Source organism: Erpetoichthys calabaricus, chromosome 8 (genome assembly GCF_900747795.2).
Source record: "Erpetoichthys calabaricus chromosome 8, fErpCal1.3, whole genome shotgun sequence".
Taxonomy (NCBI): domain Eukaryota; kingdom Metazoa; phylum Chordata; class Cladistia; order Polypteriformes; family Polypteridae; genus Erpetoichthys; species Erpetoichthys calabaricus.
Window position 1 is genome coordinate 71,607,118 of NC_041401.2, and position 17,529 is coordinate 71,624,646.

The 17,529-nt window shown below is 37.4% G+C and overlaps 1 protein-coding gene across 3 annotated transcripts in view; it reads right to left on the reverse strand.

Annotated features, from left to right (window-relative positions):
- Positions 1–17,529, reverse strand: part of specc1 (sperm antigen with calponin homology and coiled-coil domains 1) — a 303,837-nt gene that overhangs the window by 215,820 nt on the left and 70,488 nt on the right. For all 3 annotated transcript variants that reach the window (XM_051930901.1, XM_051930903.1, XM_051930902.1), the window contains one exon: positions 10,732–10,867. In XM_051930901.1, the coding sequence (XP_051786861.1) occupies positions 10,732–10,867 (136 nt within the window). The remainder of the gene's footprint in view (positions 1–10,731; positions 10,868–17,529) is intronic.

Genomic DNA, 17,529 nt, shown 5'->3' on the forward strand with positions numbered 1-17,529 from the left:
ACTAACACTCTTCAAGTCCCCAGAACTAAGCTCAGCAGCATGGGTGACAGGGCGTTTTCATCGGTGGCGCCGAGGCTGTGGAATGCCCTCCCTGATTACCTGAGAGCCCCACAGTCGACTGAGGCCTTTAAGCGAAACCTAAAAACTCATCTTTTTAGAAAGTCATTTTGTTAAAGTATTTTATAGACTCTTCTGTTCTTTTTTTTTTTTTTTTTATTTTATTATTCTATTTTTACTCTGTAGCACTTTGGGATTGCTAAAATATAAAGTGCAATATAAATAAAATTTATTATTATTATTATTATTACAGTACATATGAATCCGGCATCCTTTCAATACAGAAATGCTGAAGGTTAAGAGAAAATTAAAGAATACAGAGAAACCAACAAGTTAGTGCTTTTCATGCGACATGTGGTGTTTAGATATTCTGCATTCTGTTATAGTATCTGGGTCGCTGTGTGTCACCAGATGGATGCATCTTCCGAATGCAATCTGCTCCATACATAAAAGGACAAATACCCACCATGAATATTATGAAGACATGAAGCATAATATTCTCAAGCATGTTTTTCTATGTCTCTTATATATAGTTACGTAATTTGACAGTAGGTGTTCCAACTACAGGTAGCAGTCCAACCAACAAAATACAGGGCATTTTGGAATACTTATTTTAAGTCTTCAACCACTAGATTATCCAACAAAAATGTTATCTGTCCTTCTGTTGCTACATTAATATACTACAACATAAAAAGTAATTATGTTAAATGTGCCTAAAATGACCTTGCTTTACTAGATTGACAGTGATTTAAAATATCATAGAACAGGTCATATAACGTTACATATAACAAGGCTCAGCTCACAGATTGCAGATACGACAATTACACCAGATGGCTATAGGGTTTAAACACCTGGCCAGGAAGCCAGCCTCTGCAACATATCTTGGGAAGGTGAAACTGCAGTACTGGACAGCCAGTTGTGGTTTCTGGACACTAATATAATATCTGAGTTATGCACACCCCACATTGAATTCTTGCAATTAAATACCATGCTTTCTTTATACTTGTACCTAGGGAGTATAAAGAAAAATTATAAATATTATTTAAAAAAAATGATACACTCGGGAACTGATGTGTATAATTTTTTACCACTGTTTACATTTCTCCTTTAGCAAAAGAGGATGTAGCACTGCAGAAACTATATATGATATAATCAATAAATATTTAATGTTGTATCCAGATGCTGCACATATAACAATGGGGGGTTTAATCCTTGTGCCATAAAGAGATGCTTACAAATATTTATAGCAAAAACACTGTCTGTCCCACAAGAGGTGATGAGACCTTGCATAAGTGTTACACCAATACTAATATTGACTACTAAACTATTTGTAAATCTAATTTTGGTAAGTCAAACCAGATAGCTATCATGCTCTATCTACATATAAAAACAAACTTAAGTCAACATTCTATCTACCCATACTGTGTATAGTCCAGGGATAGACCGAAGAATCTATCAGTGAACTCCAAGACTGTTTAGACACTAGTGATATGGCTTTGTTCATAAAAACCACACATAATATGTAAAAATATGCAGACAGTGTCATTTTCTATGTAAAATGCTGCCTCTCTTTGTATATTCCCGACAAAGTTATCTAGATTTACCCTAACCATACACTATCAGGGCCAGACATGATTCTCAAACAGGAATACTCATCTGGGGACAATACGCTAAAAATTGTGAAGTAAATGTCAGCGAAATTCTGTGCTACAAAGGCTACACCCATTGGGCTTTTTCCTAAAACACCCACCACCAGTTTCTCAGGACTGTGCCTTTTAAATCGCAAAAAGAGAGCAAGCAAAAGATACAAGACGTTTTTCCAAGGAATGCCAAGTTAAATGTATTTTGAGTGAGGGATCTTTGTTTAGCTTTTGGGACAGACTAGCAGAAATATGAAGATAGCTGCCACTCCAGTGCTGATGTCATTTCTATTGTTTGCCCTTCTGGACCCTCCTCTTCCTGACCAAGACCTATATAACAAAGATGGCCACCCACCTACTTCAGTTCTGTCTTGAACTAGAGTCTGAAAAGACATCTCTGCACTTTGATTGTATGCTGTCAAATAATATACAGGGTTCACCCAGGGTGTTGCTCCCCAACTCTTTAACTCTGCCTTGTCTCCTCTTTATAATATATATATATATATATATTTCTTTCTTATAGAAAAAGGCACATAACTTATTAATTGTGGTCTTTCAATTCATGTGTTCAAGATGAATAAGTTCTTCAGCCATTTATTAAGCTTCTTGAGTTTGCTCATTTGCTCACAGCCAGTCTATGATGGGTTACCACCTGCAACACAGAATTCCGTGTGTGTGTGTGTGCATGTGTGAGATGCTGCTCTGCATTTTCTTCATTGATTTAAGATGAGATACTCAATACAGACAGAATTTATCCTTCAGTTACAGTGACACTAATACCATAATACATTAGCTGGCTTTGTCCTATCTATTAAATTACAATTAATAGTTCTCAGAATCAAAGTGGTTATGTTTTATAGTGCCAGTGACAACAGACAATTATGATATGCCTGTCTTAGTAGATTAAGAGCTGTAGAAAACTTTACTAGTTCTAAAGTTCTTAATAAACAAAAAATTAGGAAACTTAAACTCAAGTACAGTACAATAGAACTTTCCATAGATGGGAAGCCCATTGGGTTGGGGGGGAGTTCTAGAATACATTTAAAGGCCACTTTTTCTTAAAACCAGGGCACAACATGAGGAATTTATTACATTTTACATGTTAAACTCCTTGATAGTGCAGGTTATTGTAGATATTACCTGTTTGAAAAAGCATATTCCCTGGAACAATATATTAATAATAGAGGGCTACAACCATGTATTGATATAATGGAGTTGAATAAAATTACCACAAAAATAAATTATACCCTTATTTTTTAATTATCCACCAAGTCAGACACTAGATATTCTTTTTTTCTGCATAACACCTCAAAAGTGCCAAATTAGAGAAGGGGATAAATGGAAGACTGCTTTTAGTACTTCTAGTGGCCATTACGAATATAGGGTAATGCCTTATGGATTAGCTAATACCCCTGCAGTTTATAAAGGATATCTTTCATGATCTTTTGGGTATACGTGTTTTAGTTTATTATTGACAACATGTTTTTGATAGTTTTTTTATTGAAACAAAATATGTATACAAGAAACCTAATCCAAATATTTATGACATTTTAATTTTTCTCTAAAGATCTTCAGACCCATATTAACCATGTGAAAGAGGTGTTACATACTGTAGAGTATTGAAGAACATTCTGTTTGTTAAACTAGAGCAGTATGAGTTTCACAAAGATAAAAACATGTTTTTAGGGTGTACACAATTTCCCATGGCAAATCCATATATACCATGATCAAGTAACTTCTATTTAAAAAAATAAAAAATGTATCCTTTGAAGATCCTTGGCCTACATATCATCAACACACTGAACTGGGCAGAGAACAAAAGTGTACTTGTGAAGAAAATTCTCTAAGTACCTCATGATGTCTGTAGTATCTCAGGTGCTTAAAAGCAATGGTTAGTTTCAACTATGACACTGTTGACAGTATTCTAACTGGAAGTAGAGCAGTGTTATTTGGTGCTGCTACCCACAAGGACAAACCAGATAGCGATTAGAAAAGTTGAATACATTATTAAAACAAAACTTCCTTCACTAAAGTATCTTGACATAGCCTGTTGTAGGAGCAAGGCTAATGCTATCCTTTAAAACCCTCTGCAGCCTTATATCAATCTGTTCACCTGGTGAGACACCCAATAGCACCTCTGGTGTTGCAGGCCAGAGAGAACTAAGACCCAAAGGAACTGGTTTCTGAATAGCTTATTCTGAGGAACAGTGCACTGATTGCCTGCTCCTTAGGCAAAATGAATGTAAACATTGCTTATTCCTTGACTGAATTTACTATGTGTAATAACTGTTTACTATCATAAGACATTTATGAGTTATTTTGTTTATGGGAATTTTTTATATGTCATTTTTCTCTGTTTGGACAGTTATGTGTTGTGTATAAGATAATAAAGCATGTGTATATTCTTTATTCTGCTTTAGAGAAAACTGCAAATATTTCAAATACATTGATGTTGCAAATGACAATACAGCTACTTCAACTTTCCAAATAATTATGCCATTTACAAAAACTAGCCCCGTGTCAGTCATCCAGTGCACCTGGTATACTCTAGGACCATCTGTAAACCCACATGAAGTAACTCCATTAACATGTACTGTACTTCTAATTTTGGTGTCCAAGGCTTTGAACAGTAACATTCAACATTCAGTTTGATACTAGCTACTTGTATGAAACTGAAAAGAACCTTAAGTTGCAAGAACCCTACTCATAGATATGAAGAAACAAATGTCCCACGTTGACCTAAAAGTCACATTCTTCAAAAGTTTCATCAAAAATAAATCTAGAGACACCCTGTTGCTTCCACTAGCTTTAGGAGAGCTGCCTCTTCCTAGTCTCATGCATAAAAAATTCTCAGTATGTAATTGCCACACTGACTCAATGAACAGCTTTTTTTACCTTTGACCACATGGTGACACTGTCTGGCAGTATTTTGTTTCAACATACGAAAAGAGTAACATGTTTCTAAGCTAACCAAAGAAAAAAGCTCCCTGTAGGAAACATGCAGTTCTCACTGCTATGTTTCTAATACTGTCCTTTCTGTTTTATGTGCTTTAATTTATATTTACCAATGATTTATGTACTTTTATTTATAGTTGCCATGTGATGCAAGGAAAAAAGAGTCATACTATTTGTCCATTTCCTAAACACTTCAGTCCAGTTCAGGTTGGCAGCCTGTGTTGGCAGCATTGGTTGAAGGTAGTGCCAGTCTGTCACGGGATCTTCATACGTTTACAAACACACTGTGGGCTGAACTGGAGTTGCCAATTAACCTATCAAACACATTTGGAGAATGTATGGGGAACACAGAGCACAAATATACCCTTATGCATTTAAAAACAAAATCTAAATGTAGCAGTTTGAAAAGAAGGAAATAAATCACTTTGGAAAAATGTTAATACTTTTGATTTTTTGTACAGTTTTTAGTGCCTATTAGATGTTGCTTCTAGGAGTGCACAGCTAGCATAACATCCAGATTTGCTAGACCTAGTTTTGTCATCATACAAAGCTATCCGTTTTTTAGCCTTTTGGTCAGAGCCAAGTAATTTTTTCCATATGCTCACTTCTTCTGGCCTTTGCTGACCCAGTCTCCATCCCACTCTAATTATACTGGATATTTCCAAGTGGGAGTCCGGCTAATTATGAAGCAAAGTTCAATCACAGTCATGAACCTGACTCTCTAGCTGAATTCTTTTGTATACTGAAACTTCCAGTTACTGTGGAACAAAAACACCAAAGTACTTATTATTCCCTCTGATATGAATGACAGCAGTTTTTCTGTGGAAATTTGGCTCTGAGAAAAAGGTTTTAAAGAATGAGAGTAAAAGAGGCCAGATACATGTTACATCATTGCTGCCAACTCTAATATTGCAACAGAATAAGCATACAACCTAAGGAACAAAAATAATCCAATGTGGATATACACAAATTCGCTTATTATGGAATAGAATTAATCAGCTGGCCCTGAGAATCAAACAAGAGGTCAATAATTTAAGTGTTGTTATTGACTCCGACCTTAATTTCAGATTGCATATTAGTAATATTACCAAGACTGTTATCTTCCTTCTAAGGAACACTGCAAGGGTGTAATCTCTTATAATATACTCATCAAAAAAATTAAAGGAAGACTTTTTATACAGAGAATAGCATCAAGTCAATGAAACTTCTGGGATATTGATCTGGTCAGTTACATAGCAGAGAGGGTTGTTAATCAGTTTCAGCTGCTTTGGTGTTAATGAAATTAACAAGAGGTGAACTAGGGGGGGCAACAATGAGATGACCCCTAAATCTGAAATGGTTTAACAGGTGGAGGCCACCGACATTTTTCCCTTCTCATCTGTTTTTTCACTAGTTTTGCATTTGGCAACAGTCAGTGTCACTAACAGTAACATGAGGCGATACCTGGACCCTACAGAGGTTGCACAGGTAGTCCAACTTCTTCAGGATGGCACATCAATACGTGCCATTGCCAGAAGGTTTGCTGTGTCTCCCAGCACAGTCTCAAGCGCATGGAGGAGATTCCAGGAGACAGGCAGCTACTCTAGGAGAGCTGAACAGGGCCGTATAGGATCCTTAACCCATCAGCAGGGCCGGTATCTACTCTTTTAGAAAGGAGGAACAGGATGAGCACTGCCAGAACATCATAAAATGACCTCCAGCAGGCCACTGGCGTGAATGTCTCTGACTAAACAATCAGAAACAGACTTCATTAGGGTGGCCTGAGGGCCCGATATCCTCTAATGGGCCCTGTGCTCACTAACTGGCACTGTGGAGCTCAACTGGCATTTGCAATAGAATACCAGAATTGGCAGGTCCACCACTGGTGCTCTGTGCTTTTCACAGATGACAGCATGTTCACCCTGAGCACATCTGACAGATGTGAAAGGGTCTGGAGAAGTCGTGGAGAACGTTATGCTGCCTGTAACATCGTTCAGCATGACAGGTTTGGTGGTGGGTCAGTGATAGTCTGGGGAGGCATATCCATGGAGGGACACACAGACCTCTACAGCCTAGACAACTGCACCTTGACTGCCATTAAGTATCAGGATGAAATCCTTGGACCCATTATCAGACCCTATGCTGGTGCAGTGGGTCCTGGGTTCCTCCAGGTGCACGATAATGTCTGGCCTCATGTGGCGAGAATTTGCAGGCAGTTCCTGGAGGATGAAGGAATTGATACCATTGACTGTCCCCCACGCTCGCCTGACCTAAATTCAATAGAACACCTCTCAGACGTTATGTTTCGGTCCATCCGACACCACCAGGTTGCACCTCAGACTGTCCAGGAGCTCAGTGATGCTCTGGTCCAGATCTGGGAGGAGATCCCCCAGGACGTCATACTTCTGTCTCATTAGGAGCATGCCTTGACATTATGAGGCATGCATACAAGCATATGGGGGCCATACAAACTACTGAGTACGATTTTGAGTTGCTAGCCTGCTGTATCATTTTTTCACTTTGATTTTCGGGGTGTCTTTGAATTCAGCCCTCTGTAGGTTGATAATTTTCATTTCCATCAAACGATGTAACAGATATCCAAACAGTATTTTTTTCCCATTGAGATCTGATGTATTTTCAAAGTTCCTTTAATTTTTTTGAGCAGTTTATTTAAAGATGCCAAAAAATGAATACATGCATTTGTTTTTAGCCAACTAGATTACTGCAAAGCTCTCCTATCAGGACTACCTAAAAAGGACATAAATCGGCTTCAGTAGCAAGAATTTTAACCAAAAGGAAAAAATATGAGCAAATGTCCCCAATATTAGTATATTTACATTGGCTGCCAGTGTCCTTTAGAATCGATTTTAAAATACCTCTACTTGTATATAAAGCTTTAAACAATCTTGCCCCTACCTGCATCTCATAAGGAAAAAAATCTCAATCTTAGATCTGACAATTCTGATTTGCCCCTTATTTCTAGATCTAACCATAAAAGAACTGGTGAGGCAGCATTCTGTACTTATGCACCTAAAATTTAGAATAATTTACCAATAGAAATACTCCACCTGTGGAACATTTCAAAAATCTTCTAAAAACCATTTTTTTTAATCTGCCTTTCCAGTAAATTATATCATAATATAGTGATCTGATTATAAGTTTATCTCTTTGATGTGTTAAAAAGTACCCAGAATTAATGTATTGCCACACTATGTGCCACCCACACCTGCTCAAAGTGCACTATTCTGCAGTCACCTGGGGTACTAGAGGAAATCAGGAGGACTTGGATGCCTTTGTTATCGACTGTGCTAATTGTATCAACTGTGCCCGGGTTATTCTAACTTTCATGATGCAGAAACTGATTACCATCAGACCTAACTATTTGATTTGCTCGCTTCTATTTTCTGGTAATGGCCATCCAGAGGTTTATTTTCTCCTATGGCCCAACAGAGGTGTTTTTTCTTTTCCTCTCCTCTGTGTCAGCTGGTCAACTAATCACATCCAGGAATCCGAAAAAAAAAAAAAAAACACCTCCATCTACATCCTAAATCAACTGAAACCGTTATGGACTGTTTTATTTGCTTTTGTAACTTTTCATTCACTTACATAACATCAAACTGTTTCTACTCAATGGGTTGCCATATACATACAGTTAGGTCCATAAATATTTGGACAGAGACAACTTTTTTTCTAATTTTGGTTCTGTACATTACCACAATGAATTTTAAATGAAACAACTCAGATGCAGTTGAAGTGCAGACTTTCAGCTTTAATTCAGTGGGGTGAACAAAACGATTGCATAAAAATGTGAGGCATTTTTTTAACACAATCCCTTCATTTCAGGGGCTCACAAGTAATTGGACAATTGACTCAAAGGCTATTTTATGGGCAGGTGTGGGCAAGTCCGTCGTTATGTCATTATCAATTAAGCAGATAAAAGGCCTGGAGTTGATTTGAGGTGTGGTGCTTGCATGTGGAAGATTTTGTTGTGAACAGACAACATGTGGTCAAATGAGCTCTCCATGCAGGTGAAAGAAGCCATCCTTAAGCTGCGAAAACAGAAAAAACCCGTAGGAGAAATTGCTACAATATTACGAGTGGCAAAATCTACAGTTTGGTACATCCTGATAAAGAAAGCAAGCCCTGGTGAACTCAGCAACGCAAAAAGACCTGGACGTCCACGGAAGACAACAGTGGTGGATGATCGCAGAATCATTTCCATGGTGAAGAGAAACCCCTTCACAACAGCCAACCAAGTGAACAACACTCTCCAGGGGGTAGGCGTATCGATATCCAAGTCTACCATAAAGAGACGACTGCATGAAAGTAAATACAGAGGGTGCACTGCAAGGTGCAAGCCACTCATAAGCCTCAAGAATAGAAAGGTTAGATTGGACTTTGCTAAAGAACATCTAAAAAAGCCAGCACAGTTCTGGAAAAACATTCTTTGGACAGATGAAACCAAGATCAACCTCTACCAGAATGACGGCAAGAAAAAAGTATGGAGAAGGCGTGGAACAGCTCATTATCCAAAGCATACCACGTCATCTGTAAAACACGGTGGAGGCAGTGTGATGGCTTGGGCGTGCATGGCTGCCAGTGGCACTGGGACACTAGTGTTTATTGATGATGTGACACAGGACAGAAGCAGCCAAATGAATTCTGAGGTGTTCAGAGACATACCTGTCTGCTCAAATCCAGCTAAATGCAGTCAAATTGATTGGGCGGCGTTTCATGATACATATGGACAATGACCCAAAACATACAGCCAAAGCAACCCAGGAGTTTATTAAAGAAAAGAAGTGGAAAATTCTTGAATGGCCAAGTCACATTTCACAAACAAACAGCAACTGAAAACCACTGCAGTAAAGGCCTGGCAGAGCATTAAAAAGGAGGAAACCCAGCATCTGGTGATGTCCATGAGTTCAAGACTTCAGCTGTCATTGCCAGTAAAGGGTTTTCAACCAAGTATTAGAAATGAACATTTTATTTCCAGTTATTTAATTTGTCCAATTACTTGTAAGCCCCTGAAATGAAGGGATTGTGTTAAAAAATGCTTTAGTTGCCTCACATTTTTATGCAATCGTTTTGTTCACCCCACTGAATTAAAGCTGAAAGTCTGCACTTCAACTGCATCTGAGTTGTTTCATTTAAAATTCATTGTGGTAATGTATAGAACCAAAATTAGAAAAAAGTTGTCTCTGTCCAAATATTTATGGACCTAACTGTATGTCTAGGTAAAATGCAGACTTTACATATTTATATTTATATATAATAATTAGATCTGGTTGTTCTGTTGTCTAGCTTAATGTATAAATATTTTAATTAAAAAAAACTTTTTTCTGGTTAAGAGTGAAGGTCGGCTTTGCACTTTATTGGTTAAATTTTGCTTGACAATACCTGGTTGATTTTCTATTTACTATACTTACATTTATTAGAAATTATCATAGTATTAGTTAATGATAATAATCCAAGTAAATGTGGTATATCTTTGTTTTTGTTGATTAATCTGTGGAAAACACCTTGGGGTGCATTTAAATGCTATATAAATAAAGTTATTATTATTCTTAGTAAAACACTAGTTTCCTCTTTTATGTATGATCATTTTATTCAATGTAGGAGAGTACTGTAAGTGAACCAGCTGTCGCACAACATATCTTTTTCAAAGGACAAGTGGCTAGAAGGAGCTAGGAATTGTATTATGTTTAATGTCACTTTTTGTCTTCCCTGTTTCTATTAAAAACTCTGAATTTTAACTTAGAGTTGGCTATGCAAAAAATCTGAACATTATATTTTTGTAAAGATTTGGTAAACTGGGCAAAATGGGTTGGGCTGAATGACCAGATATTTTCCTAACTTGACTTACACTCTTCTTGGATGATTCCACAAACTGATACTTTATGCTTTACCTTAACTGTAATTAAACAGCCCTAGAGTGCATATTCTCAACAAGTCAGCCACAGAGCTAATGTTTGTTGCAAACCATTCTTATGTAAAACTGAATTAGAAACTAAAATATTAATTAGAACATTAAGAAACGTTTTCAAGTTTAAAACAGTACTTTACGACTGTAGTCAACATCAAATAATGAGATTATTACCAGAGATGACTTTTGTTTTGCTATCTGCCAGTTCAGAGATAGATTCTGATGTCATGGTCTTCTTTAACCGGGAAGTGACCAGTGCTGCACTGAGTCCTGGTTTAGCCAAAGCATCATCACTGCTAGCTCTCTTCAGCTGCAGAAATGAGAAAATATCATTAAGTCTTTTAACAGAAAGAGAGAGAGAGACTTATACTACAAGACTATATCCCAAAAAGGCAGAGAAACAATTTCAATGAAATGTAATTTTTTCCCCAGAGTAAAACACTGTGGATTAAATTCTGGTGCTTGTAATGGATTACACTAAAAAGTAAATATATCTCCATTGATTTTCTAAACCTGATGTTTGCAGTTCTGGGTCATAAAGAGTCTATCCTGGGCAAAAGGCAGGAGTCATGTACAGACTGAACACTTGTCAATCTCTGGGCACACTCTTTCACGTATCCACACAAACTGCAATAGACTTCTGATTCTGCTTTATCACTGGAGGTAACTTTTAGAAAATATACAAAGACTAGTTCATGTATACCAGCGGTTTATTCAAAGTTATGTTTAATATTGCACTGGTAAGTTGTTACAAATGTGCTAGATTCTAGAAATACAAGGTTGACTTCAAACTATTATAAGCTCTGCCATTTTCTCTGCACAAAGCATTAAACACAGTTTAAAAAGCATTAGACATAAAACTTCAAAAACGTCTCTGCATTGTCAATAGTGTAATAAATAAATAGTCATATCTCAGTTTTGGATAAACTTTTTACATTCTGTTATAAATCTATTCATTAGGCAACAACAATAAAATATAAAACATGTTTTTTATTATCTGCACCAAAGAAGGTTTTATTAGATTTGTTCTAATAGAGGATAAGTTTCTTTCTTTAATTAAGATGTCAATTTCTACCACATCAACTAAAAGAGATATTATGAATACCCAAAGCTCACAGTTGCTACCTGAAAATGTGGATATGCCTGTGTTCCTAAAAGAAATTGTTGATATTCTAGGCTAAGAAAGGAGATTAAGCTTTGTTCTACCACACAGACTATTATTTGCATTATTTTTTGTACTTTTTTGGAAAGAAAAAACTTTTTAAATAATTAGATTTATTTAATAAGCAGAATATTAAGTTTACTATTAAAAGTGTATTGTGCTTTATTATATTATGCAGAAGACCTTCAGTGTTACCATATTGTTTAAGTAGTTGTAAGGAAAATGCATTGTTTTCTCTGAAATGCACAGAAAAGGTATTGTCTCAGAAATAATAATAATAAACAAAAACTTTTCAATCGTAGGTTTTCTTCATTCAAATTTTGTTTAAAAATCATGAAATATCAAATTGTGAACCCAGTATCATGAATCAAACTGAATCGTGAGCAGAGTGCTTCATTACATTCCTACATGCGAGTCATTGGTGTGTAGAATGTACCTTACTGTACTGGAGTGAATCAGTTTGTTTTGCGCTGGGGGTTATTTGTGAATGTGTCACTGTGACTTTGCTGTCAATGTAACTAGAGTTCAGTCAATGTCTGCAATGCCATGTGTACCCTGCGTGTATGCGCCCCATTCTGTTTGCATGCAGCCAGGCATTTCCTGTCAGGGGAAGTGCACTACAGTCTCTTCAGTGGCCTGAGAAGGACTCAGAGCTCATCACCAAATAAAGGGTCATATTGTGTGAGTTATGGCATAAGATGTTATTTGAAACCAAGATCAAATGCTCTAGTGAATAATTTTTTCCCTAAAGGTGATCTTAGCAACATTATAACTTTTCATTTGAACTGTAGTATTAAGAAAAACATAATAACATACTATCTATCTATCTATCTATCTATCTATCTATCTATCTATCTATCTATCTATCTATCTATCTATCTATCTATCTATCTACAGTGCATCCGGAAAGTATTCATAGCGCATCACTTTTTCCACATTTTGCTATGTTACAGCCTTATTGCAAAATGGATTCAATTAGGATAGGATAGCCTGTGACCCCCGTAACCCTGAAGTGCAAGAAACAAGATAGAGAATGCTCTGTTATAATATAATATAATACAATAGACATTACATTTGTGTGGTGGTGTGGTTGATGATGTTGCTGGACAGTGCCATTGACCTGGGTTTGATTTCCAACAAAGTTACTTTGCTTTCTTTTGATCATTTTATGGGTTTTTCCTCCAGGCAAGCTGATCTTCCTTGCACAATCTAAAGGCATGAATATCAGGTTAATTGATCAGTCTAAAATGTTTCTAAATGAGTGAGCATGGACTCATATATAAATGTGTCCTATGATAAATTGGCAACCTGACCAGGGCCCTGCCTTGAGCTCTGTGCCATATACAGTGCATCCGGAAAGTATTCACAGCGCATCACTTTTTCCACATTTTGTTATGTTACAGCCTTATTCCAAAATGGATTAAATTCATTTTTTTCCTCAGAATTCTACACACAACACCCCATAATGACAACGTGAAAAAAGTTTACTTGAGGTGTTTGCAAATTTATTAAAAATAAAAAAATTGAGAAAGCACATGTACGTAAGTATTCACAGCCTTTGCCGTGAAGCTCGAAATTGAGCTCAGGTGCATCCTGTTTCCCCTGATCATCCTTAAGATGTTTCTGCAGCTTAATTGGAGTCCACCTGTGGTAAATTCAGTTGACTGGACATGATTTGGAAAGTCACACACCTGTCTATAGAAGGTCCCACAGTTGACAGTTCATGTCAGAGCACAAACCAAGCATGAAGTCAAAGGAATTGTCTGTAGACCTCCGAGACAGGATTGTCTCGAGGCACAAATCTGGGGAAGGTTACAGAAAAATTTCTGCTGCTTTGAAGGTCCTAATGAGCACAGTGGCCTCCATCATCATCCATAAGTGGAAGAAGTTCGAAACCACCAGGACTCTTCCTAGAGCTGGCCAGCCATCTAAACTGAGCGATCGGGGGAGAAGGGCCTTAGTCAGGGAGGTGACCAAGAACCCAATGGTCACTCTGTCAGAGCTACAGAGGTCCTCTGTGGAGAGAGGAGAACCTTCCAGAAGGACAACCATCTCTGCAGCAATCCACCAATCAGGCCTGTATGGTAGAGTGGCCAGACGGATGCCACTCCTTAGTAAAAGGCACATGGCAGCCCGCCTGGAGTTTGCCAAAAGGCACCTGAAGGACTCTCAGACATGAGAAAGAAACTTCTCTGGTCTGATGAGACAAAGATTGAACTCTTTGGTGTGAATGCCAGGCGTCACGTTTGGAGGAAACCAGGCACCGCTCATCACCAGGCCAATACCATCCCTACAGTGAAGCATGGTGGTGGCAGCATCATGCTGTGGGGATGTTTTCCAGCAGCAGGGACTGGGTGACTAGGCAGGATAAAGGGAAAGATGACTGCAGCAATGTACAGAGACATCCTGGATGAAAACCTGCTCCAGAGCGCTCTTGACCTCAGACTGGGGCAACGGTTCATCTTTCAGCAGGACAACAACCCTAAGCACACAGACAAGATATCAAAGGAGTGGCTTCAGGACAACTCTGTGAATGTCCTTGAGTGGCCCAGCCAGAGCCGACTTGAATCTGATTGAACATCTCCAGAGAGATCTTAAAATGGCTGTGCACCGACGCTTCCCATCCAACCTGATGGAGCTTGAGAGGTGCTGCAAAGAGGAATGGGCGAAACTGGCCAAGGATAGGTGTGCCAAGCTTGTGGCATCATATTCAAAAAGACTTTGGGCTGTAATTGCTGCCAAAGGTGCATCGACAAAGTATTGAGCAAAGGCTGTGAATACTTATGTACATGGGATTTCTCAGTTTTTTTATTTTGAATAAATTTGCAAAAACCTCAAGTAAACTTTTTTCATGTTGTCATTATGGGGTGTTGTGTGTAGAATTCTGAGGAAAAAAATGAATTTAATCCATTTTGGAATAAGGCTGTAACATAACAAAATGTGGAAAAAGTGATGCGCTGTGAATACTTTCCGGATGCACTGTATATCTATTAATAATAACTTCTAAAGCGTAATGTTTATCTTCATTTTTGTTTGGTCCTTTCTGAACAGTCCTTAAAGGACTATGTGCAATGTGTGTACAATCAGAAGACATGAATCAGTATGCAGGAATATTATTGGTTTCAGAATGGAATAGGTCTTCAACTACAGGGGTAATAACATCTAATACTGTAAAAATAATCACAGTTTTTAATTGAACATAACTTATAAGACCCATGGAGATGGTCTTATAAATCCATACTTAAGAGCATATTCCTTCTTCTCACCAGTACATCATTGCTACTCAAGAACTGATTATTATAGATAACAATTTCTTGCTCACGATCAAATCTTGCAAGTATGACATTATTGTTATCTCTGACCATGCCCCTCTGATCATGGAACTCAAATCCACATACTCATCTTGCAGCTGGCGTTTTGACCCCGTTATTAGCTGACAAGAACTATACAGAATTTATATCTAAGCAAATTGATTCTTTTTTAAAGACAAATGCATCCTCAGAGGTTTCTGCAGAAATACTCTGGGAAACTTTGAAGGCATTTTTAAGAGGGCAGATTATCTCATATGTTTCCCACAAAAAAAAAAAAAAACAGAAACCAAGAAGACCTCAGAGTTAATCCGTGAAATTACCAGAATAGATCAAGAACATGCCAGGTCTCCAAACCAGGCACTTTTTAGGAAAAGACAGGCTTTGCAATCAGAACTCAACTTCTTGACAACAAAAGAATGGAACAACTTAGTTTTAAAATCACAACATCATTACTATGAACACGGAGAGAAGGCTAATAAGAACTTAGCTCAACAAATCCACAAGCAGGAAGTTCACAATGCAATATCAAAAATCATCAACACAGACAGATAAAATCATTGACCATAAAAATATAAGGCACACATTTGGAGACTTCTTTAAGTCCTTATATTTTACTCAGTTTAAAGAATACAAGACACAATCTATTGTGTTTTTTGATAAATTATGGATACCACAGCTAGATACAGTGGTACCTCTGGTCACGACCGTAATTCGTTCCAAAACTCTGGATGCGACCCGATTTGGTCGCCACCCGAATGTAATTTCCCTATAAGATTGTGTGTAAATACAATTAATCCATTCCAGACCGTACGAACTTTATGTAAATACATATTTTTTAAGCAGCAAAAATAGTTAATTATACAATAGAATGCACAGTGTAATAGTAAACTAAATGTAAAAACAATAACACTGAGAAAACCTTGAACAACAGAGAAAACTAACATTGTAAGAGTTTGCGCTAGACCCTTACGAACCACTCACTGTAAGCACTTTTTTATGAGTTTAAAACACAGGGAAAAAAAATCAAATGCCACTTCTCTTGCAAAACTTTTCAACACCATCCTCTACTGGCTTTAAATTCCTCAACTTTGCCACTCGAAGAAAGATTTTTTTTCAGCAAATCGCCATGAATCTTTCTGGCTTTCTCGCATATGATCGGCTCACTTACGCTATCCCCTGCAAGTTGCATCTCATTCAACCACACTAGCAACAGCTTTTCCACCTCTTCCAGCACTTGAGGCCTCTGCTTGGTTAACATTGTAACCCCTTTTGCAACATCAGCTGCTTTGTTAGGCCCTGTATACGCAAACAAAAGAAAATGGGAAACGGAGAATGGCAGATCATTGGCATTTACGAACGTGCATGGGGAAACTGGCCGCCAATGTTTTTGTTCGCAACCAGAGCGTGTGGTCATGAAGAGATGCAAAGTTTTGGCAAACTTTTTGATCGTAACCCGATTTGTACGTGTTCAGTAACTTTCGTGACCAGAGGTTCTACTGTACTCTCAGTGCAAAGGAATTGGATAAACCTCTAACACTAACAGAAGTACTTGACACTATAAACTCACTTCACAGCGGGAAAGCACCAGGCCCTGATGGTTACCCTGCTAAATTTTATAAAAAAATTTTAATTAAGTTAGTTCTCCTTTTATTAACAACATTTATATAACCCAGAGACAATAAAATTCACCTCAAACTTTTCACTGAGCATTAATTACTGTTTTTCCTAAGAAAAATAAGGACTTGTTACAATCTGCATCATACAGACCAATCACCCTTCTGAATAATAATGTTAAGATACTTTCCAAAGTTCTAGCTAGAAGGAAAGTGCTCCCTTCGGTAATATCACAAGACCAAACAGGATTTATTAAAGGTAGACACTTAGCTTCCAGTCTTCGACTCCTATTTAATGTAATATATTCACCCATAAAGTCTAACACTCCAGAGATTTTATTATTTTTGGATGCAGAAAAAGCATTTGATATAGTTGAATAGGACTACCTATTCACCGCATTGCATAAATTTGGGTTTGGCCCGAACATATGTCCATGGATGAAACTATTTCATACCAGTCCAGAAGCTTCAGTTTATATTAACAACATTATTTCAGACTACTTCAAACTAGAATACGGTATTATTTGCAATCACCATTGAGCCATTGGCTGTTCACTTTCAAAATGCATCAGAGATAAAGAGGATTTTCAGAGAAGAACTTGAACAGAAAATATCACTATATGCACCATATCACGATATGGTACTATATATATCAGACCCACAAACTTCTGTGCTTGCAGCCCTAACGGTACTAGCAGAGTTTCAAAAGATATCTGGACTCAAAATTAATTTGAACAAACATGTGCTTTTTCCAGTGAATTCTCTAGCAAACAACATTAGATTGGACACTTTCCCTTTTATCATTGCAGATCAGTTTAAATACCTAGGGGTAAACATCACAAGTAAATATAAAGCTTTTTTCAACAAAATTTTGCTGTCTGCTTGG